We start from the raw sequence: 27,434 nt of genomic DNA, 5'->3' as shown, positions 1-27,434 counted from the left end.
AATAATGGGTTTGTTCCCATTTTCCATCATAATATCATTCATGTTTTCAACAATATCACCAATTCCAGCTCCCGGATAGCAAACCCTTAATCTGTTCCCCCTCTCTCTGGCACAAAACGTTCTGTCTAAATACCTCACCTGGGATTCTCCCACAACCAAAATTCGCTTCGGTACCGCCCTAACTTTCTGAGCAGCCTGAGGGGCCTGCGCTCCGCCGTTCCTCGCTAATTTCCTCGCTGCAGGCGCACTACAGCACTCGTCCTCCAACACGGCAAATGAATTTGCCGTCCTTAGGGCGTCTGTAGGCGGCCTTGTCAAGGTCTTCTTAAGACCCCTGTCTTTCACTACTCTCCACGATGAGGTCTCGTCAACACTGGTCTCCTCCTTCATTTCCTCTTGAAGTCTCAGCCGTCGTACCTCCTCCCGCTGGGAATCCATCTCTGCTCTCAGAGCTCCAACCAAACTCACCAAATATATTAGTAAATAAATTGGAGGTGCCTTATCTTATTGTACAGCAGGCTTAGTCCACCAGGTATAACTGGGATGTAGACACCAAATTATCCTTGTGTGAGGCTAGCTTCCTACATCCAAAGTAACTGATATACCTAGTTTTGCTTCCTCTTCTTTTTCCTGTCAAAGGGCACTAGCTGTAAAGCCGGAATCATAATATATGACAGTTATATCAGAGAAAACACTGTATATTAGATAATAAGGACCATGGCTTAATTACCTTTATTATGAGGCTAGTTCGCGTTCTAACCGGTTCGCCCTTATCTACATAACATTAACTGGACAGAAATAATTAGATAAACGGGTCTCGGTAGAACACTTCCCTTGTTTATGTTGACAGCATGTTGATGATGGTAGAACACTTTGATCTCCATAACACTTCGTCCAAGAGAAATTATACAGCTGAATTTGTTCCCCTGCGCCTCTGGTCTTAACAAACAATGGCTGACCTCTCCACCACTACGCCTTGGCTCTCCTTGCCCAATGTGAATAAGTGATAGAAGGGTCACATTTAGTTTATTTTGATACTGATAATTAAGTTAACTCAAATGAGATGTTTTTATGATTTCAAAGGTCCAAAGACTAATGTATTTAAGAATAATTCCCAACAGAATAGCTGGTGAATTTATAGTACTATGTGGCAATGATATCCCATTTTCTATTGACAGAAAATTCCACTAGAAGCTACATTTTCTATGGGTAACTTGTGTATACAACAGCAGCAATATTATCTGCATATTGCACGTAATATTAATAAATAGTGTCGGGTTTTCCGACATAATTCCCCAGGGCTGCTCACGGGTCGAAGTCCTATTTAGAACAGACAAACACCAATACTCCTTCTTCGAATTATTAGATTAATTTGATGTTAGTAGGTAGTAATCACAAATTTGTGCATCTGTTTATACAGGATGGATGTCCCGTACTCGAATTGCAGGGGTTAGAAGTCTAATGTGGTTTCATATCCCTGTTAACTCTTGAAAGGCTAAAATTCAAGCCTAATTACATATTAGCCCAGAGGACTGAATGGAATCAAGTAGAATTTGGTCAAGTATGATTCAGAGAATGCAGTGAGATCAGTGACATTAGATATAACTTGAAGCTTGTTCAGGTAACTGGTCACTGATATATAAACACTGAGGCCCATGGAATACATCTTCAAGAAATAATAAATGTGTCAAATAAGTCATCAGATTTATTGGGGTTTAATTTAGTTAATTGATTCAGAGGATTGAATAGTCCATCATTAAAGTCAAGTATGGTTCTGAGACTGCAGTGGGTTCAGTGACTTGTAGCTGTTCAAGCTACTGTTCACTGATTTTCCACTGAGGCCTCATGAACTCATCTTCAGCTATAAAGAATGATATTAACATCAACCTCTGTTGCTATAGTCAGCTGTACTCTCCTTAGTATAATGCTACTGGAGAAATATAATCAGCTGACAAATTTAGATTTCTACTGGTATTGTTTGTCTGCAGCCATAGGTCTCCTCAGGCTTAATACTGGGTCTGAGAGTAATTTACCTCCTGCAGAATTTAGCATGGTTATGCCCTGACATTTAGTAGGGCTACCAATGAATCGATGGTAGTAGTCTGTACCTACAAGGATACTGAAGTCGGTGAGGTGATCAAACTTAATATTATCTGCCAATTTTATTCCTCTATTTCTCAGGAATTTGGCTGTTGCTCTCAGACCTTGAACTTGTAGGTCTGCTGGTATATTGACCACCACAATGGCCTGTACTTGACAGACGTACCTGCCTAAACATACTGATGGTTGTACCACCTGTTTGACTTGAGGTCCTGTATCTGTTAGAAACCCTAAGATGCTGATTGTCGTCTGGGCTACAGGCCTTAATTGTAGTTCATCTGCCAACTTTTTAGTGACATATGTTCTCTGGGACCCTTGGTCAAACAACCCACGGGTATGGACCTTGGCCCTCTTATTCTGGATGGTAATTTGGGCAGTAGGCAAAGTCGTATTACCTTTAGACTTTGCCGATTTGACACAAGTTGTTTGTTCTGATTCAATAATCCTGTGTAAATGCCCCAACCTGGCTTGAGTTTCATCTTCATATTGTGCTAGGTCAGTCATAATGTCGTCTATTTCTGTTTCCGATAAATTGGTGTTGGCAAGTTCAGCCACATATGTTGCTATTTGACATTTGATTTGCTCAAATTTACCTGCAGCTGCTTGATAATAGCTTTCCTGGTCAGCATAATCAACCTGGAGATTGTTGTGGCAAATCTTCACATTTCTTGATCTGTCTTGTTAATTAGCCTTTAAGACCTGCAAGGGTTCTTTTCATTCTTCCTGCATTATCCATACTGGCTAGTTGGTGAAGCCTTGTACTTGGGTTGCTTATAATGCTAAATAAGTACTGATGGAGTAGCCTAGGGTAAAATTCTGCAATCACTAGGCTATAATCCTACGTCTTCTAGAGGTTAGCACTTAAAATTAATACACATTATATATATATAATCATAAACACTTACGATTTGAATGACAAACCAGTGTCACTGGAAGTACCTTTAGGTTAGCTCCTCAATTATCACCCTAGGATGGTATAAACACTAATTAACCACTCAAAGGTGTAATGATCATAAGCAAATTATTATATATACACAACTCAACTCGAGCTGGTAACAATTACACCCAAAATAGGGTCTGCACCATTCATTAATGGTGCTTGGTTGTTCAATATAGTACAACTAGAGTATGGTAATAATGGGACTACTATAAACAATAAATAGTTCAACTAGTCAATGGTAATAGGGGACTATGGTATTAATAAACACTAGTCAATGTATATCCTACCCTGTTGTGGGTTGGCAATTGGTAAATATTGTATTGTGAACACTAGTGCAATATATATTAAATAATTATCTATTTGGAGAAATAATATACACAATTATTGACGATAGCCTCTAATGGCCTCTAGAAACTTCTAATATTATCTAGAAGTATTAAATAATATTAGTGACCTCGCGAAACTAACTCCACAAAATTCGTGGATAATCTCTCGTGAAATTAACACCACGAAATCCATGAATAATCTTGCGAGGACACAGCCACAAATTTGGCTGGCTTCAATATAAGCGCTGTCACTTCACGGAATAACAACCCACCCAATCGGTGGTTGACCATGAAACCGCTGAAGAGGCTGGACTGAGCTGAGGGGCTCATGAGCTAGCTCGAGGCTACGCTGCAGGTCTTTGACTGGCTTTGTATTGTTATTTGTATAAATCACACTAGTACCATTATATTTAATGAATCCACTGGTTAACTGGTTCATCCGGTACAAAGACGACCAAATAATCCATCATCTGGTTTGAAGGACCAAATAATGTGGGAACCGACCTGTGAGATTTATATTTATTTATTTTATATGAATTTATATAGAATTAATATTTACGTTAATTTATATATTTCGATAGCAATTGGTATGATGTTAAGTGGACTGTATTTCTGCAATAATCTCAAATCGATCCTTACACATTAGGGAAGGGGATGTTTATATTAAATTTATATATATGCAGCCAATCAAACTACAGTATTAAACTACATATATTAGTAAATAAATTGGAGGTGCCTTATCTTATTGTACAGCAGGCTTAGTCCACCAGGTATAACTAGGATGTAGACACCAAATTATCCTCGTGTGAGGCTAGCTTCCTACACCCCAAGTAACTGACATACCAAGTCTTGCTTCCTCTTCTTGTTCCTGTCAAAGGGCACTAGCTGTAAAGCCGGAATCCTAATATATGACAGCTATATCAGAGAAAACACTGTATATTAGATAATAAGGACCAAGGCTTAATTACCTTTATTAAGAGGCTAGTTCGAGTTCTAACCGGTTTGCCCTTATCTACCTAACATTAACTGGCCAGAAATGATTAGATAAACGGGTTTCGGTAGGACACTTCCCTTGTTTATGTTGACAGCGTTGTTACGGCCCTATTGGGTCGCAACCGGGTTCTTCTCAGATGTTATTAGAGTTGGGTATCCGGCCCCAAGTTAGTAGTGGCTTTCAAGGGGTGTGTTCCGTAACGCAAGTTAAATTAAAGGGGAAGGGATACAATTACACTGCTTTATATATATAATCACCACCACCATAAATAAATATATAAACACTCACACGGGGGTATAAATACACAATGTACAGAATTGTCTTCCTCTGAAGACACAGGAGGCTCCACAGTGCGCACTTTGAGTTGCCCTGGTTCTCTTCTTCGGCCCACGATGAATCCTCTTGGATTCTCTCGGCGAATCTACCCTGGCCACAGGCCAGCCAAATCACAGTCCCACTGGGTGCTCCGTCGTGGAGGCCTTCAACCACCATCCAGCCTGTAGCTGGCAGGTTCCGATCAGCTCTGCTGTGTAGGCCACTCCACGAACGATACTAGGGTTGCGAGCCCTAGGCAGGAGCCTCGTGTGATTCCGCTGATCACTCTCCTCTCTCAGCACCACAGTGGCTAGTCTCTTCCACCAGCCAACCCCGGATAGGACGATTCCTGGTACTGCCACGTCACAGGCAGGCTAACACTCTCAACAGTGTTCGTCCGGGGGTGACTCACAGCTTCTTCAGAGCAAACTCGTGGAGAGACTTTGGCTGCCTTGGGTAGACTGATCCATCGTCGAATACAGCAGTCCCAGGTCGACTCTGTAATCAGACACGTCATTAGCACTAGGGACACTCTAGGGCACCTCACTTACAGGCTTAGACACAAACGTCCACCTATCCACTCCATAGATGGCGTTGCTGTCTAAGCGCCACCTCACCAGAGGTCAGCAGCGGCTACGTTACAAGCTGATTAAGACGGGAAACCAGCCCCTGTGGCCGGTATATCCTGTCCTCGCTAGATGGCATCGTCCATTTGGAGGGGGTTTCAGGAGCGGACTCACAGATGGCGTTGTCGTCAATGCTCCGTGCTACGACGCTGGACTTGGGTCCGTAACACCTCCCCACCAAAAAGAATTTGGTTTGGGTTTCTATAAAAGAAAAAAAACAAATTAGTACGTGGGTACAACTCCAAACGGACTCACGTACACTATGAACTGGAATGGCGAGGATGTCTTGTCCACAGAACTGTCCTAATGGGAAACTCTGGCACAAAGGAAACTTGAAGATGGAAGGCAATGGCCTGCCTGATGTGCCTTCCCACACCTTCACTGAGATGTCAAGCAGGGGCATAATCTCACGTGCCTCGAGTAAGGATGGTTATCTTGAGGTTATCTTGAGATGATTTCGGGGCTTTAGTGTCACCCGCGGCCCGGTCCTCGACCAGGCCTCCACCCCCAGGAAGCAGCCCGTGACAGCTCACTAACTCCCAGGTACCTATTTACTGCTCCCAAGTACCTATTTACTAGGATCGGTATAGACGCGATCTGGGGTGAATCGACACTTCCCTGTGTCGTGGCACCGATGATGGCTGGTCACAGACGGCATTTCTGGTACCGGTCCGGTAGTGCTTTAGGGAGACGGGAACCTGGAATACAGGGGTCTGATAATTTAGAGTGACAGCGATAGTTGTTAAGACAGTACTTACAGCACCACCGTTTACTAGGCCCACACCTAGTCCAAACAGAGCTGCTTGTACAACGGAGATGGTGTTCGCTCTGCCACTGTCAGGTCGACCAACGTTCCGCATAACACTGCATCCAGGCTCAGAAATCACGCGGGGGGTGTCAACCTGCCGGAAACAGTCACTCATAATTTCATTTCTCATGCCTCCTGTATCTACCATCACCTTCCAGGTCCCTTCTTCGACTGCAACGCTCACAGTGCATGTCTCTAAACCCTGGGATCTCTTTGCGATGTTCATGGGAGCCATCATCTGTCGGGTCGTCCACTGGTCCTTACTGAGAACACACACGAGAACAAAAATACCGCTAAGAAACATTTGGCTAACTGAGGGATAAGTTTCATGAGCCTGTAATGTCCATAGCCGGCTATATCCATTAGCCTGGTTTGGACCGAAGAGGGCACTATAACCTTCGCACATATCTCACATACCTCTGACGTCTGGGGAATCTCTGGCCGGTTTAATGAACATTGTACTTTGCCATACCGCAAGTACTCAGGTGCCTTCACTCCAGACTCTTGGGTATTTGTGGGTGCTTGTACACGAGGCCTCTCTTCTCGCTCAGTCGCTTCTGCCTCCTTAACCTCATGTTCCTTGTCGGGAGAAGAATCAGGAGACTCTGCTAGAATACTCTCGATCTGTCGGGTAGAGGAAGGATTAGACAAGTTAAGTAGTCCGTCTGCCTGTACCTGGATATTACCGTTGCCTGCTGTTACCTCAGACCCTCTTGCTGTTTCGGCTGACTCTTCCACAATCTTGGGATGATTGTTGCTACAATCCGTCACCAAGTCGTTGGTTAGTATCACATCAATCCCTGCTATAGGCAAGGTATGAACTACTGCCAACGCACATGTGCCGCTGAAGTAAGGCGAGTCTAGATGTACCGGCACTAAGGGGGCAACATACCGCATCCTAGGAAACCCAACCAGGACAACCTTTTGTCTCCCGTCCACACTCACTCCCTCGGGTAACGAGTCTCTCACGATCAGGGACTGGGCTGCTCCACTATCTCTGAGCACTACAACTGATCTACCAGTATGATCACTCGATACATACCCGCCTGAAATGTGAGGGGCAAACAATCTTGGTCCTTCCTGACTAGTCATAGACTGGCTTCCTACTGGTGGTATCACACTGCCCATCAACATCACCTCCCTACGTAGGCCGCTACCTCTTCTGCCTCGGCACATAGCAGCTACATGCCCTTTCTGCCCACAAGTCCAGCACACCATATTCCTCCTCGGACTACGGTGTTTCGGACTGTTAGGACTAGTCCTTCGAGGGCTACTTGGGGGCGTCTTCACAGCACTTTGTGGGACGGGTCTCTCCTCTTCCTGACGAGGCTTGCCAAACAGGCGTGGGTAATTCCTCGGGACATACCTAGTGGAAGACCTATGCGTCAAGATGTACTCCTCAGCCATGGTGGCTGCTGCACTTAAGGTCTCTACCTGTTGTTCTTCTAAGTACGTCTTCAGATCTCCAGACAGACAGTCTTTGAAGTCCTCCAACAGTATGAGCTGCTCGAGGTCTTCTTTGGTCTCCACCTTCCGAGAGGCACACCATTCTTGGAAAAGTCGTTCCTTGATTGTCGCGAATTCGGTGAACGTTTGCTCCGAGATCTTTTCAGGTTTCTAAACTTCTGCCTGTAAGCCTCAGGTACCAGTTGGTAAGCCATGAGCACTACCTTCTTCACCTTGTCGTAATCGCCGGAGTCATCAAGAGACAACGTGGAGTAGGCGATTTGGGCCTTCCCAGTCAAGACGGACTGTATCATGATGGCCCAATTCTCCTTTGGCCACTCCAAAGAGACTGCAACTTTCTTGAAGGCCACGAAGAACTTCGAAACTTCCTTCTCGTTGAACTTCGGGACCATTTTGATGTTCCTTACTGGATTGAAACTACTTGTTTCCATTGTTTCCCTCCGACCACCTAATTGCAATACTTCTAGCTCATGTTGTCTCTCTTTTTCCTATCTGTCTCGTCGTTCTTGCCTGTCTCGCTCTTCTCTTTTCCGTTTCTCTTCTCTTTCTCGCTCTTCTCTTTCTCTTTCTCTATCTAGTTTTAAACACCTCATCTCTAATTCTTTATCTTGTGTCTCTCTTTCCATTTCTAATTTCTTCCATTCTATCTCGCGATTTATTTCCAAGGCACGCAATTTGACTGTAAGTAAACTTATATTCAGTTCACTCTCATCACTTTCGACATCACTGCCCTTACCTTCCTTTTCAGTGGAAGCTATCTCCTCACTTTTCTTTATACTATGTGCCTCGCTTTCCTGTTTCTACTCGGCCTTCATATGCCGGTGAATCTTGGACAAGATCTCCACACGGGAATCACTGGCACATATCTTTATCTCGAGAAAGGCACTCACTAACACAAGTTCTTGTTTTCCCAGATATTTCAATCTGGCAAAACAGTCCTACCTGTTCAGAAAGGCCTGAACATCGTCCAGATCGTCGATGGTCGCTTTTTCTGCCATTGTCACTTAGATGGAGCACTAACACTTAACACACCACTTTCACTTTAACACTTAAAGCACCGAGCACTTCACTTGCCACTGTTGCACGTAATTACACCGGGCACCGCACTACGCAATATTGAACTTAATCACAGCAAGCACCGCACTCTACAATACTGCACTGAATCACACCGAGCACCGCACAGGACGCATAATGTCCTAGTAGTTATAAACAGGGGGAATTATTTACAAGGGATTGCGCTACATCACCACCCCTATCAAACATACTTGACAAAGGGTCGGATCCCGCTGGGGATGCCAATTATGTTATGGCCCTATTGGGTCGCAACCGGGTTCTTCTCTGATGTTATTAGAGTTTGGGTATCCGGCCCCAAGTTAGTAGTGGCTTTCAAGGGGTGTGTTCCATAACGCAAGTTAAATTAAAGGGGAAGGGATACAAATGCACTGCTTTATATATATAATCACCACCACCATAAATAAATATATAAACAGTCACACGGGGGTTATAAATACACAATGTACAGAATTGTCTTCCTCTGAAGACACAGGATGCTCCACGGTGCGCACTTTGAGTAGCCCTGGTTCTCTTCTTCTGCCCACGATGAATCCTCTTGGATTCTCTCGGCGAATCTACCCTGGCCACAGGCCAGCCAAATCACAGTCCCACTGGGTGCTCCGTCGTGGAGGCCTTCAACCACCATCCAGCCTGTAGCTGGCAGGTTCCAATCAGCTCTGCTGTGTAGGCCACTCCACGACCGATACTAGGGTTGCGAGCCCTAGGCAGGAGCCTCGTGTGATTCCGCTGATCACTCTCCTCTCTCAGCACCACAGTGGCTAGTCTCTTCCATCAGCCAACCCCGGATAGGACGATTCCTGGTACTGCCACGTCACAGGCAGGCTAACACTCTCAACAGTGTTCGTCTGGGGGTGACTCACAGCTTCTTCAGACCAAACTCGTGGAGAGACTTTGGCTGCCTTGGTAGACTGATCCATCGTCGAATACAGCAGTCCCAGGTCGACTCTGTAATCAGACACGTCATTAGTACTAGGGACACTCTAGGGCACCTCACTTACAGGCTTAGACACAAACGTCCACCTATCGACTCCATAGATGGCGTTGCTGTCTAAGCGCCACCTCACCAGAGGTCAGCAGCGGCTACGTTACGAGCTGATTAAGACGGGAAACTAGCCCCTGTGGCCGGTATATCCCGTCCTCGCTAGATTGCGTCGTCCATTTGGAGGGGGTTTCAGAAGCGGACTCACAGATGGCGTTGTCATCACTGCTCCGTGCTACGATGCTGGACTCGGGTCCATAACAAGCGTGTTGATGATGGTTGAACACTTTGATGTCTATAACACTTCTTCCAAGAGAAATTATAGGAGCTGAATTTGCTCCCCTGCGCCTATGGTCTTAACAAACAATGGCTGACCTCTCCACCACTATGCCTTGGCTCCCCTTGTTCAATGTCAATAAGTGATAGAAGGGTCACATTTACTATATTTTGATACTGATAATTAAGTTAACTCAAATGAGAATTTTTTATGATATAAAAGGTCCAAAGGCTAATGTATTTAAGAATAATTCCCAACAGAATAGCTGGTGAATTTATAGTACTATGTGGCAATGATATCCCGTTTTTTATTGATGGAAAATTCCACTAGAAGCTACATTTTCTATGGGTAACTTGTGTATACAACAGCGGCAATATTATCTGCATATTGCATGTAATAATATTAAATGGTGTCGGGTTTTCCGACACGGCTGACCTGACGATCTGAACACCAATGGTCGTGCGAGCGTCTAGCCAGTATGACATTAGCTCTGCCCCCGATACAAGGGCTACGAATGTTATGACAGTTTACCAAATTCACCACATCTAGTATTTAAGTACTATAGTCCCGAAGATGCGTAAGGGTTTGGCGCATCCTTCCAGATCGTCGCATGGGCTCATGTACAGGTGGAGGATCAAGTGTTCCGGCCGATTCCTAAATACCGCATTCTCGAGGGAGCGTTACTTCAGAGATTGATTCTCTATTTGATGTTTCTAAGTTAGGAACTTCGAGACGAGGTAGTTCAGGAGGAGGTGAACTCTGAGAAGGGTCTGGTTTACCCCAGCTTCCACAATTGAGGGGTGGTTGGGGTTGAACGGGGAGATCAGGATCCAGACTCTCGCCTCCCTCAGTGGTTCTGGCACGAGGTGATGTAAAGATACGGTAGTAACCCGGCATCTGAGAACCTGGCGTGGGCGAACTCTGGATTGACGTACACCTCATCAACTTTGGGATCACGTTTGCTGAGCCGCACTGGTCGTTTGAAAAGAACGGGGCTTTTGCGCGCAAGCCACGTGGGTAGTGTCCTCCATTAGGTAGATCTCCTAGTATGAAGGAAGAAACGTTCATTCGGCATGCAATTCGGGGAGGTGCACAATAGAGATCTAATAGTATGGAGCACGTCTGGAAGAACCACCTCCCACTGGGACACATCTAAGTTGTTCGTCCACAGAGCTAACAGCACCGTCTTCCAAATAATCCCATTGTGCTTCTCAGCCTGGCCATTGCCTCTTGGGTTGTAAGGAGTCGTATGGCTAGTTGCTACCCCCCTTTTTGAGTAGAAAATCTTCAATTCATCAGACATAAAGGAGGTTCCCCGATCAGAGTGTATATAATCAGGCACGCCAAAGATTGCGAACAACTGCACCAAGCACCGAATGACTGTAGTCATGTCCGAAAAAGGGAATGCAAAGGGTAACCCTCGATAAATCTTCTACGATAGTAAGGATATATTTATTCTTTGAACGTGATGGAAGTGGTCCTTTAAAGTCTAAGTTGAGTCTTTCAAAAGGCTGAGTAGCTTTTATCAAATGCCCGGTGATAAAACTTGTAGAAGTGTGTTTAAGTTCAGAGCATGTAGAGGAAGAATTAGTAATCTTCTTCACTTCTTCTACAGAATTAGGCAGATTGCGACACCAGACAAAATGAGCCATATGGGACACTCCAGGGTGACACAGATTGTTTATGCAAGTATAAACTGATATTGTTATATCAGGGAGTATGTTTCTTTTACCTGGGCAATATACAAAGTCAAAATGATAACAGGAGAGTTCGACTCACCATCTAGCTATTTTATCATTTTTAATCTTACCAGCTGATTTAGAGCAACACTACGCTGGTCAGTCACAAGCCGAAAATGGCGTCCAATGAGATATTGTCGCCATTTCCTTAGAGTTTCAACAATGGCATAAGCTTCCTTATCTACAGATGAGTGGCCTCTGTTCCCTATCTGAATGCAGGCGATGAGTCACAATAACGTGGCTGAAGAATGTTGACCAGACCACACACTAGAAGGTGAAGGGACAGCGACATTTCGGTCCGTCCTGAACCATTCTCAAGTCGATTGTGACTTGAGAATCGACTTGAGAATGGTCCAGGACGGACCGAAACGTCGCCGTCCCTTCACCTTCTATTGTGTGGTCTGGTCAACTTCCCTATTTGAAAGCGTTCAGGAGAAAAAAAGCTACCGGTTGTCCATTCTGGGTTGGGGTAGCGGCAATGGCATGATCTGAAGCATCCGTTCCACAGCAAAGGGAGCTGTTGGGTCGATGGATCGTTAACAATGTCTCGTTTCAATCCTTCAAAAGCTTTCACAGCGACAGCAGGCAAAGGAAAGCCATGGGCCATGAGAGAGGGGGACGGATCTTTTCAGAAAAACCCTGGAACTCAACGGGAAGTACTGCGCAAGCATGACCATTGTCCCGCGTAAAGAACCTGTGGTGCCCGATTAGTAGAAATTTTAACAGCGGCTGGAGACGTTCTGGGTCAGGTCTAATTTCTCCCTGCTTGTATAGTATCCCAGCAGATTTATAGACCAGAGTTGAAAAGTGCACTATTCAAGATTTAGGGTCACATTGTACCTCTTGCAACGTCCATAAAATGTTTCAGATTAGTATCATGGTCTTCTTCAGAATCTCCACACACACAGACATCGTCTACATAAGCAAAGGTACCCTTCACTCCTTTCTCGAGGATGCCACCAATTACTCTTTTAAAACTGACCACTCCATTAGTGACCCCCAAAGGGGATACGATTAAATTCAAAAGGCTTTCCATAAGATTCGAATGCTGTATAGGGTTTTTACCTTCCTCTTTCAGTTCTACCCGATAGTAAGCACTTCTCAGGTCAAGGGAGCCTGTATACGTTAAATCAAGCAATGTTATTCACAATCTCATCCATAGGTGGGAAGGGGTAGGCATCAAACTCCGTGAATCGGTTGATCGTTTGTGAATAGTCTACAACCATTCTTTTCCTGTGATGTTTTCCTTTAGCAACTAATACCTAGGCTCTCCATGGAGAATTACTGGGTCTAATTATCTCTTCACGCAGCATCCGACTGGTCTCAGATACAATATACTTTTTGTCTGCCTCAGAATAGCGCCTAGATTTTACAGCAATCGGTTTGCAGTTGGAAAACCTGTTACTGTCGGAAAACTGAATTACTGTCGGAAAACCCGACACCATTTAATAATATTACATGCAATAGTCAGATAATGTTGCTGGTGTTGTATAAACAAGTTACCCATAGAAAATATAGCTTGTAGTGGAATTTTCCGTCAATAGAAAACGGGATATCATTGCCACGTAGTACTATAAATTCACCAGGTATTGTGTTGGGAATTATTCTTTAAATACATTAGTCTTTGGATTTTTACTATCATAAAAACATCTCATTTGAATTAACTTAATTATCAGTATCAAAATAGAGTAAAAGTGACCCTTCTATCAGTTACTGACATCTAGACAAAGTAGTCCAGTAGTATCAGGAGTAGTAGAGTGGTCAGCAATTGTTGTTAAGACCAGAGTCGTTGGACCGAGTACAGCTCCAATATTTTCTCTTGGACGAAGTGTTATGGAGATCAGAGTAGTCTTCTGCCATCATCAACACGCTGTCAACAATCACAAGGGAAGTGTCTTTCCGAAACCTGTTTATCTGATCATTTTTGGCCATTAATGTTAGGTAGATATTGGGCGATCCGGTGAGAACACAAATAATCGACTTAATAAAGGTAATTAAGCCTTGGTCCTTATCTTATCTATTATACAGTGTTTTTCTCTGATATAGCTGTCATATATTAGGATTCTGGCTTACAGCTAGCGCCCTTTGACAGGAACAAGAAGAGGAAGCAAGCTTGGTATATCAGTTACCAGGGTGATGGAAGCTAGCCTCAAACAAGGATAATTGGTGCCTACATCCTGGTTATATCTGGTGGACTAAGCCTGCTGTACAATAACATAAGGCACCTTAAATATATTTACTAATATATGTAATTAATACTGTAGTTTGATTGGCTGTATATATATAAATTTAATATAAATCCCCCTAATGTATAAGGATCGATTTGTGAGATTATTGCAAAAATACAGTCCACTTAACATCATACCAATTACTATCGAAATATATAAATTAACGAAAATAAATTCTATATAAATTCATATAAATAAATAAATATAAATCTCACAGGTCGGTTCCCACATTATTTGGTCCTTCAAACCAGAATATTTGGTTATCTTCGAGCCAGATGACAGACTATTTGGTCATCTTTGTACCGAATGAACCAGTTAACCAGTGGATTCATTAAATACACTGGTACTAGTGAAGTGCGATTTATACAATAACAATACAAAGCCAGTCAAAGACCGGCAGCGTAGCCTCGAGTGAGCTCAGGAACCCCTCAGCCCAGTTCAGCCTTACTCAGCGGTTTAATGGTCACCCACCGATTTGTTGGCATATTATTTCTGTGAAATGACAGCGCTTATATTGAAGCCAGCCAAATTGGTGGCTGTGTCCTCGCAAGATTACTCACGGATTTTTGTGATGTTAATTTCGCGAGAGATTATCCATGAATTTTGTGGTGTTTAATTTCACGAGAGATTATCCATGAATTTTGTGGTGTTAATTTCACGAGAGATTATCCATGAATTTTGTGGTGTTAATTCGCGAGGTCACCAATAATATTTAATACTTCTTCATAATATTAGAAGTTTCATAGAGGCTATTAGAGGCTATCGTCAATAATTATGTATATTATTTCTCCTACATAGAGAATTATTTAATATATTGACCTAGTGTTCACAATATACTATTTACCAATTGCCAACCCACAACAGGGTAGGATATACATTTACTAGTGTTTATTGATAACCGAGTCCCCTATTACCATTGACTAGTTGAACTACTTATTGTTCATACTAGTCCCATTATTACCATAGTCTAGTTGTACTCTATTGAACAACCAAGCACCATTAATGAATGGTGCAGACCCTATTTTGGGCGGAATTGTTACCAGCTCGAGTTGAGTTGTGTATATAATATTTTACTTATGATCATTACACCTTTGAGTGATTAATTAGTGTCTATACCATCCTAGGGTGATAATCGAGGAGCTAGCCTAAAGATACTTCCAGTGACACTGGTTTTATCACTCAAATCATTAATGTGTATGATTATATTATATATATATATATATATAATAGTATATATATATATAATATATATATATATATATATATATATATATATATATATATATATATATATATATATATATGTCGTACCTAGTAGCCAGAACGCACTTCTCAGCCTACTATGCAAGGCCCGATTTGCCTAATAAGCCAAGTTTTCCTGAATTAATATATTTCTCTAATTTTTTTCTTATGAAATGATAAAGTTACCCATTTCATTATGTATGAGGTCAATTTTTTTTATTTGAATTAAAATTAACGTAGATATATGACCGAACCTAACCAACCCTACCTAACCTAACCTAACCTCTCTTTATAGGTTAGGTTAGGTTTAGGTAGCCGAAAGAGTTAGGTTAGGTAGTTTAGGTTGTCGAAAAACAATTATATCATGAAAACGTGGCTTATTAGGTAAACCGGGCCTTGCATAGTAGGCTGAGAGTGCGTTCTCTGGCTACTAGGTACGACATATATATATATATATATATATATATATATATATATATATATATATATATATATATATATATATATATATATATATATATATATATATATATATTATATATGACCGAAAAAGTAAGATTAATAATTCTAACACGAATTTTCTCTATCTTTCTTATGTTTCTTTTCACTATTGATGGTAATTCAAAGATCAATTCTCCAAAATTCATTTTTATTTCTAGTCTGACGCGACACTTTAGCGCGTTTCGTGAAACTTATTACATTTTCAAAGACTTCAGTTTACAAACACACAACTGAAACTGAATAGAGCTTACACATCTTCGAGGTTTATATCTACATTTGGGTGAGGTGGATGAGGTGAAAAAACGAACTTTCAACAATGGGTATTCAATGGGTATTAAATTCCAACACAAGACAGAACACGAAACAATGGGTATTAAATTCAAACACAAGACAGAACACGAAACAATGGGTATTGAATGGAAGTAATTGCAGAAAGCCTATTGGTCCATATTTCTTGATGCTTCTATATTGGAGCGGAGTCTTGAAGTGGGTAGAATATAGTTGTGCATTAATTGGCTGTTGATTGCTGGTGTTGACTTCTTGATGTGTAGTGCCTCGCAGACGTCAAGCCGCCTGCTATCGCTGTATCTATCGATGATTTCTGTGTTGTTTGCTAAGATTTCACTGGTGATGGTTTGTTTGTGGAAGAGATTATATGTTCCTTAATGGAGCCCTGTTGCTTATGCATTGTTAAACGCCTGGAAAGAGATGTTGTTGTCTTGCCTATATACTGTTTTTTTTTTAGGCTTACAGTCCCCAAGAGGGCATTTGAAGGCATAGACGACGTTGGTCTCTTTTAAAGCGTTCTGCTTTGTGTCCGGAGAGTTTCTCATGAGTAGGCTGGCCGTTTTTCTGGTTTTATAGTAAATCGTCAGTTGTATCTTCTGATTTTTGTCTGTAGGGATAACGTTTCTACTGACAATATCTTTCAGGACCCTTTCCTCCGTTTTATGGGCTGTGGAAAAGAAGTTCCTGTAAAATAGTCTACTAGGGGGTATAGGTGTTGTGTTAGTTGTCTCTTCAGAGGTTGCATGGCGTTTCACTCTCCTTCTTATGATGTCTTCCACGAAACCATTGGAGAAGCCGTTGTTGACTAGGACCTGCCTTACCCTACAGAGTTCTTCGTCGACTTGCTTCCATTCTGAGCTGTGGCTGAGGGCACGGTCGACATAAGCGTTAACAACACTCCTCTTGTACCTGTCCGGGCAGTCACTGTTGGCATTCAGGCACATTCCTATGTTTGTTTCCTTAGTGTAGACTGCAGTGTGGAAAACTCCGCTCCTTTCCATGACTGTTACATCTAGAAAGGGCAGCTTCCATCCTTCTCCATCTCGTAAGTGAAACGCAACACAGAATTCTGCTCAAATGCCTCCTTCAGCTCCTGCAGACGTCTGACATCAGGTACCTGTGTAAAAATGTCGTCAACTTACCTGCAGTATATGGCCGGTTTCCAGGTGATGTCGACTAAGACTTTTTGCTCGATGGTACCCATGTAGAAGTTTGCAAACAGGACACCTAGGGGAGAACCCATGGCGACTCCATCTACTTGCTTTATACATGTGTCCCATCCGGGCTCAAGAAGGGTGCCTCTTTAGTACAAACTTGGAGTAGTTTCCTTAGACTGTTTTCTGGTATGTCAAGAGGAGTACAGGCCGGATCACGGTACACTCTATCGGCTATCATCCCGATTGTCTCATCCACAGGTACGTTGGTAAACAGAGATTCTACGTCCAACGAGGCTCTCTATCCCTGTGGCCCGTGTTCCCCGCAGCAAGTCAACAAATTCCTTTGGAGACTTCAGGCTGAAGGCGCAAGGGACATAAGGGGTCAGCAAGCCGTTGAGTCGTTTCGCCAGTCTGTACGTGGGTGTGGGTATCTGGCTGATGATTGGCCGAAGTGGGTTTCCAGCCTTGTGTGTCTTGACATTCCCACACTCATATCCAGGTTTATATTCCCCAATAATCTTTGGCAGGTGGAGTCCGGATTTCTTGGCGTTCACAGTTTCGAATCAATTTGTTGACCTTTGCTTTCAGTTCGGCTGTAGTGTCCTTTGTTACCCTTTGGAATTTAGTTTTGGTCAGAGAGTATGAGGTTCATTTCGCCAGATATTCGTCTTTTTTAAGAATGACGTATATTGGCGACTTGTCGCCTCTCCTGACAACTATCTCCTTGTTCTCACGAAGGCTCTTAGCTGCCGCTTTAAGCTCGGGGGACAGTATGGTGCTTCTGTAGTTGCCTCGATTCTTTCCTCCTTCCGCAATAAGTTCTGCTTGTAAGGTATCTTTGGTGGTGACCTTCTTTTGTGCTTCGAAGGTCGAATATGTCGTCCAACAGAATCTCCAACTCCACTTTCCGGGCCATCTCACTTGGTCTGGACAAAACGTGACAGTTTATACCCAGATTTAGGAGAGTGATTTGGTCCTCAGTGAGGTTGATTCCTGCAAGGTTGAGGAAGCCATCTCTTGGTCGTGGAATTGCCATAGGTCCTCCATATAACGTTGTTAGTTTCTTGATTATCCTTGTTTCAGTGCTGAGGTGATGTCGGTCTGTGAGGATGTCGAGGTGTTGTTCAATGCGAGTACGGAGACTTTCGTCGATGCTGCTGTTTCTCCATTCGTTTGTGGCCTGAAGTAGTTGCGCTTTGTTGTCTTTGATTTCATTTTCTGCCTTGTATATCTGATCACGAATCAGATAGGCTTTCTACAATTACTTCCATTCAATACCCATTGTTTCGTGTTCTGTCTTGTGTTTGAATTTAATACCCATTCAATACCCATTGTTTCGAGTTCTGTCTTGTGTTGGAATTTAATACCCATTGTTGAAAGTTCGTTTTTTCACCTCATCCACCTCACCCAAATGTAGATATAAACCTCGAAGATGTGTAAGCTCTATTCAGTTTCAGTTGTGTGTTTGTAAACTAAAGTCTTAGAAAATGTAATAAGTTTTACGAAACGTGCTCAAGTGTCGCGTCAGACTAGAAATAAAAATGAATTTTGGAGAATTGACCTTTGAACTACCATCAACAGTGAAAAGAAACATAAGAAAGATAGATAGAGAAAATTCGTGTTAGAATTATTAATCTTACTTTTTCGGTCATATTTAATAATATATGTCTACAGGAAAGACTGCTACCAAAATATACTAATATTAAAACGCACGACCCAGCAGCAAGGAATCAAGCCTTCACGATAAAATATCGCCAAGATCTGATTCGTGATCAGATATACAAGGCAGAAAATGAAATCAAAGACAACAAAGCGCAACTACTTCAGGACACAAACGAATGGAGAAACAGCAGCATCGACGAAAGTCTCCGTACTCGCATTGAACAACACCTCGACATCCTCACAGACCGACATCACCTCAGCACTGAAACAAGGATAATCAAGAAACTAACAACGTTATATGGAGGACCTATGGCAATTCCACGTCCAAGAGATGGCTTCCTGAACCTTGCAGGAATCAACCTCACTGAGGACCAAATCACTCATCTAAATCTGGGTATAAACTGTCACGTTATGTCCAGACCAAGTGAGATGGCCCGGAAAGTGGAGTTGGAGACTCTGTTGAACGACATATTCGACCTCGAAGCACAAAAGAAGGTCACCACCAAAGATACCTTACAAGCAGAACTTATTGCTGAAGGAGGAAAGAATCGAGGCAACTACAGAAGCACCATACTGTCCCCCGAGCTCAAAGTGGCAGCTAAGAGCCTTCGTGAGAACAAGGAGATAGTTGTCAGGAGAGGCGACAAATCACCAATATACGTCATTCTTAAAAAAGACGAATATCTGGCGAAAATGAACTCATACTCTCTGACCAAACTAAATTCCAAAGGGTAACGAAGGACACTACAGCCGAACTGAAAGCAAAGGTCAACAAATTGATCGAAACTGTGAACGCCAAGAAATCCGGACTCCACCTGCCAAAGATTATTGGGGAATAAAAACCTGGATATGTGTATGGAAATGTCAAGACACACAAGGCTGGAAACCCACTTCGGCCAATCATAGCCAGATACCCACACCCACATACAGACTGGCGAAACGACTCAACAGCTTGCTGACCCCTTATGTCTCTTGCGCCTTCAGCCTGAAGTCTCCAAAGGAATTTGTTGACTTGCTGCGGGGAACACGGGCCACAGGGATAAGAGCCTCGTTGGACGTAGAATCTCTGTTTACCAACGTACCTGTGGATGAGACAATCGGGATGATAGCCGATAGAGTGTACCGTGATCCGGCCTGTACTCCTCTTGACATACCAGAAAATAGTCTAAGGAAACTACTCCAAGCTTGTACTAAAGAGGCACCCTTCTTGAGCCCGGAGGGACACATGTATAAGCACGTAGATGGGGTCGCCATGGGTTCTCCCCTAGGTGTCCTGTTTGCAAACTTCTACATGAGTACCATCGAGCAAAAAGTCTTAGTCGACATGAACTTGAAACCGGCCATATACTGCAGGTATGTTGACGACATTTTTACACAGGTAGCTGATGTCAGACGTCTGCAGGGCTGAAGGAGGCATTTGAGCAGAATTCTGTGTTGCGTTTCACTTACGAGTTGGAGAAGGATGGAAGCTGCCCTTTCTAGATGTAACAGTCTTGGAAAGGAGCGGAGTTTTCCACACTGCAGTCTACACAAAGGAAACAAACATAGGAATGTGCCTGAATGCCAACAGTGACTGCCCGGACAGGTACAAGAGGAGTGTTGTTAACGCTTATGTCGACCGTGCCCTCAGCCACAGCTCAGAATGGAAGCAAGTCGACGAAGAACTCTGTAGGGTAAGGCAGGTCCTAGTCAACAACGGCTTCTCCAATGGTTTCGTCGAAGACATCATAAGGAGGAAAGTGAAACGCCATGCAACCTCTGAAGAGACAACTAACACAACACCTATACCCCCTATTAGACTATTTTACAGGAACTTCTTTTCCACAGCCCATAAAACGGAGGAAAGGGTCCTAAAAGATATTGTCAGTAGAAACGTTATCCCTACAGACAAAAATCAGAAGACACAACTGACGATTTACTATAAAACCAGAAAAACGGCCAGCCTACTCATGAGAAACTCTCCAGACACAAAGCAGAATGCTTTAAAAGAGACCAACGTCGTGTATGCCTTCAAATGCCCTCTTGGGGACTGTAAGCCTCAAAAAAACCAGTATATAGGCAAGACAACAACATCTCTTTCCAGGCGTTTAACAATGCATAAGCAACAGGGCTCCATTAAGGAACATATAATCTCTTCCCACAAACAAACCATCACCAGAGAAATCTTAGCAAACAACACAGAAATCATCGATAGATACAGCGATAGCAGGCGGCTTGACGTCTGCGAGGCACTACACATCAAGAAGTCAACACCAGCAATCAACAAATTAATGCACAACTATATTCTACCTACTTCAAGACTCCGCTTCAATATAGAAGCATCAAGAAATATGGACCAATAGGCTTTCTACAATTACTTCCATTCAATACCCATTGTTTCGTGTTCTGTCTTGTGTTTGAATTTAATACCCATTGTTTCGTGTTCTCTGTTGTGTTGGAATTTAATACCCATTGAATACCCATTGTTGAAAGTTCGTTTTTTCACCTCATCCACCTCACCCAAATGTAGATATAAACCTCAAAGATGTGTAAGCTCTATTCAGTTTCAGTTGTGTGTTTGTAAACTAAAGTCTTTGAAAATGTAATAAGTTTTACGAAACGCGCTCAAGTGTCGCGTCAGACTAGAAATAAAAATGAATTTTGGAGAATTGATCTTTGAATTTCCATCAACAGTGAAAAGAAACATAAGAAAGATAGAGAAAATTCGTGTTAGAATTATTAATCTTACTTTTTCGGTCATATTTAATAATATATGTCTACAGGAAAGACTGCTACCAAAATATACTAATATATATATATATATATATATATATATATATATATATATATATATATATATATATATATATATATATAATGTGTATTAATTGTAAGTGCTAACCTCTAGTAGAGGTAGGATTATCGCCTAGTGAGTGCAGAATTTTACCCTAGGCTACCATCAGTGCTTGCTCACAATTTATGAGCTAGTACCATCCAATTAACAAGTCACCATGACTAATCTACAGAAAGCAAAGCGTGCTTTTTGAGATATATACAAGAATTGTTACATTCATGTACAGCCACTAGTACGCGTAGCGTTTTGGGCAGGTCCCTGGAATACGATCCCCGCCGCGAAGAATCGTTTTTTCATCAAAGTACACATTTTACTGTTGCGTTAAACAGAGGCTACAGTTTAGGATTTGCGACCAGTAAATCCTCCCCGGCCAGGATACGAACCCATGACATAGAGCTCGCGGAACGCCAGGCGAGTGTCTTACCACTACACCACGGAGACTTTAGTAGCAAGTAAACGTCAACTGACAAGAGATCTCGACCAATATGAACAGTTGTTGTATGAGCCTGTAATTAATTATCGTCGGTTGAAAATACCACTATTACAGATTCAAACCCAATTTCATATATTGAAAGCAAATAGGAAATCTTACCAAAATCAGGTCCACGACGACAACGACATAGTAGTTGAAGATGTGGAACCATTCCTGTCTGACCTAGCACAATATGAAGAAGAAAGTCAAGCCAGGTTGGAACATTTACACAGGATAATTGAATCAAAACAAATAGCCAGTACATCAAATAAAGTAGATAAAGTTATGGATGATCTGGATCTTTTTGAGAATAAATGTCAGCCAGATTAGATCCTTTAATCAACGACGATGAAGCTTCACCCAATATTATACCACCAGAAATGAAGCAATTCTCAGACAATTTATCCACAGTCTCTGTGCATTCTGAAAACCCAATACCTGAGGCTACTAAGTTAACATGCCTCCAAACTGAAATTAGAGGTGAAGCTGAACCTCCTTATTTTGATGTCATTAACTTGTGTTTCCTTGTTAGTTAACACGAAATCTAAATTATTATTTACTCGTGTTGGTTTCTTAATGTCTTGAGTAAGAAAGCAATCGTCAATTAATTCTATAAAATCTTCTGCTTCTTTATTCCCTGTTCTGTTAATCTAGTTTATTCCACTAAAATTAACGTCACCCATGACACAAACACTGTTAGACTTAGATGCTCTGGATATTTCATCCCATAGATGCTTTGCTTCTATCCTGACTAAGTTTGGTGGCCTGTATGTAACTCCTATTATAAGATTATTTGCTTTTTCGTTTAATTCTATCCAAATAATTTTTGTGTGGCTCAGTTTTGATTTCATCTTTGAGACTACATTTTAAATTTGCCCTAACTTATATGGCTACTGCCCCTCCTCGTCTAATATATGTATCTGTGTGAAATAATTTAAATCCATTTATTTGATATTCAGCTAATAGTTCTCTATTTTCTAAATTCATCCACGTTTCGGTAAGTGCAATAATATATATTTTATCTGTGTAGACAAGAGCATTTAAATCGTTTATTTTGTTTCTTAGATTCCTACTGTTCGTGTAATATACCCGTAGGTGTATCGTTATTTTGAGGCCTCGCTCCTTCCCTGATCATTTTGCCAATTTGTTTCTCCCACAAACACATTTTTATTACATCTTTTTTCCATATCAGTTCCCATACCACTATCTACTAACAAAGCTTAGATTTAGGAAAGACCTGGGTAAATTCTGGTTCAGTAACAGGGATGTTGATTTGTGGAACCAATTATCACATAACATAAGAGAAGTAGGATTCTTTGATTGTTTCAAGCATTCGTTAGACATATAAGTAGGAGCTGCCTCGTATGGGCCAATAGGCCATCATCAATTACCTTCATTCTTACGTTCTTATGTTCCTCTGGGAAACTGAAAATGGGTGTCGATTGCGTTCAGATGGAGTTAACATCATCACTACATACTAAACAACTTATAATGTTAATATAGAAGATACATCGAATCCACTATATTTCCATCATCCTAGGAGCTAGGTTACCAGCTATTTTAAATATAAAATTACATTTAAAAAATACTTAGAATAATATTTTAAGAAAATTTATTGACCTGTCGAATGCTATTTAACCGAATGATTTATAAATTTATTATTTGTCACCAATTAGTCATACATATAATGATGTACATATTGGTGTTCTACATGTTATTCTTCATGTGATACAGCCTGGGTTTTCTCTACTCCAGGTACCTGTACTTGAGGCCCCCTGATGGGTCTTGGGGCCTTAAACGTGAAGATGGTACCTGGTCAGGCATGTTGGGGATGGTCATCAGGCAGGTAAGTGTTGCCTTTAAGGTGCCTTAAACGTGAAGATGGTACCTGGTACTTACCTATGTTACGGTCTCATCACCTTCGTCGGAGTCTAGAGTGGCAATTGAAGCACCATCTATGAGTCTGCACTCAAACTTCCCTGATATTGGACGCTATGTGTATAACTCTATCTATAGGTGGTGGCGTAACAGCGGCAAATAGCTCTGGTTTCCTGCCGTCATCAGAATGTGCGGTCAACGTGGGTAACCTCTGGTGAGGTGGCAGATGAAGATAAGCGCAACCTAGGTTGTGCTGCTGAGCATAATGTCAACCTCCAGGTGAATAAGTGTTACCTCATGGTTACCCCAGTGTATCGTCCATTTAACTGATGACGTTTTATGTCCCCAGAGGTGACGTGTGGAAGCAGTCGTACTGAAGAGGGTAGTATACCTTGGGCAGTCCACGTGTTCTCAGCTTGGTCCTGGAAGACGACTAAATAAGCCGCCGCCGATCAGAGCAGTGTGTTAGCTGTTGATTTAGGTGGTGATAAAAGAGATCGGCATATCCTGGGATTGGCTTAGGAGAGTAACAGACGACAGTGAGGTGCCTGCTGTGAAGTGCTGCTAGCCGGTCACTAGAGACTTTTGCCAGGGGGTTTGCTACCCCTGTATGTGGTTGTTTTGTGACCCCGTTCAGTGTGTGGCTAAGGTTCTCTGCCAGCGAGTGGCTGGAGGGTGATAATGGGATATAGGCACCTCATGATACTGTGTCGGTAGGCTAGTCCACGTAAAAGGTGAATTCGCAGTGTTTTCCCAGTTCAAGTAAACGAGGTACTAGGTGGTGGAAACACTGGGGGGGTTATGAACACTGCATGTGTGCGCTTTTGGTGTCCTGTGTGAAAAGGACCCTACTACTGTAAATAAGTGTAGAAATGTTCTATTTTTATATATTTTAACGGTGAGGGTAGATATATTGGTGAAGGAAGAAGTGTATTGTTCATCTCCCTCCCCCCTTTTCTTATTGCACAATATAGCCAATTCTTGAAAGAATACTACCGCCTTGGGGTCGGATACTATAAACAAAGTTCATCCGTCAAGAACCCGGTTACTGGTCCTAAGTTGCCGAAACAACCTATCAGTATCTACGGGGAAATGAGGTCTAGCTCTTTATACCAAGGATACCAAGCTTGTACTGTCTTGGCATTAAGTCCCTTTTGTTTTGGATATTTAAATTAATTTGTAATGCTGCTGACTGGGCATCCATGAATCGTTATGAATTCCGTATTTATATTCCATGGAATATGCACAGAATAAAAATATGGATAATGGATTATCAATAACTATTTGAATTATATTTATGTAGTAAATATAATTAATGTCACTGTGCCGAGGTAACACATTATGTTTCACAATTCATCATGTTTACTAATATAGAACATTTTATTTAGCGTATAATGGGAAGTATGGCAAGAAGTCGTTTTTTGTGCATAATAGTAAATGAGGTCAATTATAAATGAATTATAGTCATTTAATTTGGTTTTCTGGTTTAAGCTTTATATTCTTTTATCATTCGTTTTTCTTTCCTTATACACTTATATAAATGTTTATACAACCACATAAATACGCTTTTAAATTTTTACAGTAAATTACATTTTTAATTGCCAAATATGTTGTTGTTTGGTTTCGAATGATTTGGTATATCCAACTTTCTGACATTGTTATGGGGGGCAAATGGTTGCTCTGTGAGGGCCAATAGCTAAAATCAAGGAGTTCCAAGGAAGGAATACTTACAAGTACTCCAAGGAACATGGAATATGAACAAGGAATACTTAATGTGACAGGAGAACCTAAAAAAATAAGCTAAAACAGGACAGTTGGTATATGGCTTCCTGTTGCTCAGATGTATGTCACTCAGGTAACTGTGACAGCGCATCAGCTATCACGTTTAGCCAACCGGTACGTGGATTACAGAGAGATTGAAGTCCTATAGATACAATGCCCACGTGAGGATCCGTTTATTTGTCTCTTTCATCTGGTGGATAAATACTAGTAGGTTATGGTCCGTGTACACTTCCACTATATTAGCTATGAGATATACTTCAAACTTGTTACATGTTAACACTACTGCCAATGCTTCTTTTTCAACCACTGAATAATCGTGTTGAGCCTTGTCAAATTTCACAGAGTAATAATACACTGGATGGTCCACTTGATCATCCCCAGTTTGCAACAACACTGCACCAACACCCGAGTCAGTCGCATCGATGTGAATGTTAACACTTTGGCGTACCCTGCTCGCCACCCCTCAACTGTGCGATATGGGACCCAGGGTGTCACGGGAGCACGCGTAAATTCTGAAAAGTGTATACTCTCTTCAACTTTGTCACCTTAATTCTCGTCCTACGAGATTAAATTTGGTATCATTGTGTTCGCAATAGAATTCTCTACAGCACTAAATGCATATAAACTCCAAAAGCCCGGCTAATTATCCGTAGCAAACAGAGAAAGTGCGAACGAGTTACCCAGGAGCGTGCAAACGCGATAAAATGTTTTCACTATTTTCACTCTGGTCACCTCAATTTTTGTCCTAGGTCTTTCATTTGGTCTCAATGGGTTCGCAATAGAATTCTCTAGAGGAACATTAGCATATAAAATAAAAAACCTGGTCACGTTTCAACCGCCGACGAGTTAAGACGGGCCACGCGTTAGCCGCGAGTGAGCTCTCAGACGCCTTCCAGCTACACTCCCAATTCCCTCCCTTTTCAAGCCTTTCTTTCGCAATTTTCTTCCTGGAAGGGCCTTGTTCATGATCACTATCCATAGTGGAGTAAGCGTAGATAGTTTCTAAAGCCGCAGTAAGAAATATAGCCAAAATGTTCACACGTTTGAGATGCGAGGGGAGGCGACATTGGTCACAACAGTGGAGCGAAAACAATGGGCCCACGGCGTGTGCCAAGCCACCTGAGGGCCACGAGGCTCAACAAAGAAAATGGGAAGACATCGGCGCACATTTAAAACCAGTCCTAAAAAAATCGGATAAAAACCTGATTTTTGGCGATTATTTAAAGTGGATGACGCAAGACTGCGTCATCCCCAGTATTACCGCCAGTAAACGGATGACGCGATGCTGCGTCATGCCCGGGCGAGTGTTAAATGGTCTGTTGAACCTTGGACTAGCGAGCACTGGAGCAGAAACTAAGATCAATTTAATTTAAAAATTTTAAAAGCCTCTGCACAGGCTGTTGACCAATTAAATTTAACAGTCTTTTGCAACACATTAGTTAAGGGAGTGGCCACACTTGAAAAATTCTGACAAAAACGTCGGTAGTACCCAGACATACCGATAAACCATTGCACATCTCTTTGTTCCGGAGCACTGGATACTCCAGAGTGGTACTGATTTTATCTTGCCGAGGTACCACTTTTCCTTGGCCCACTTGATAACCGATGTATGTCACTGTGCCTTGACCATAAAAAAAGAAAATTGTGTTTAACTTTATAAGTATGCACATTTCAAAACTGTGAACAACTGGCGTACTCTAGCTATGTGGTCTTCCCAGTTTCTATCAAAAAGCACAATGTCATCTA

General features: G+C 42.1%; 1 protein-coding gene across 1 annotated transcript in view; it reads left to right on the top strand.

Annotated features, from left to right (window-relative positions):
- The window catches only part of LOC123761425 (glutamate receptor U1-like), a 77,960-nt gene that overhangs the window by 7,931 nt on the left and 42,595 nt on the right, over positions 1–27,434 (top strand). The window contains 1 exon segment of the mRNA XM_069315843.1: positions 23,784–23,874. Coding sequence (XP_069171944.1) covers positions 23,784–23,874 — 91 coding nt within the window.

Source organism: Procambarus clarkii, chromosome 7, assembly GCF_040958095.1.
Source record: "Procambarus clarkii isolate CNS0578487 chromosome 7, FALCON_Pclarkii_2.0, whole genome shotgun sequence".
Classification (NCBI taxonomy): Eukaryota; Metazoa; Arthropoda; class Malacostraca; order Decapoda; family Cambaridae; genus Procambarus; species Procambarus clarkii.
Note: the sequence above shows the minus strand (reverse complement) of the source record. Positions and strands in the feature narration are given on the sequence as shown.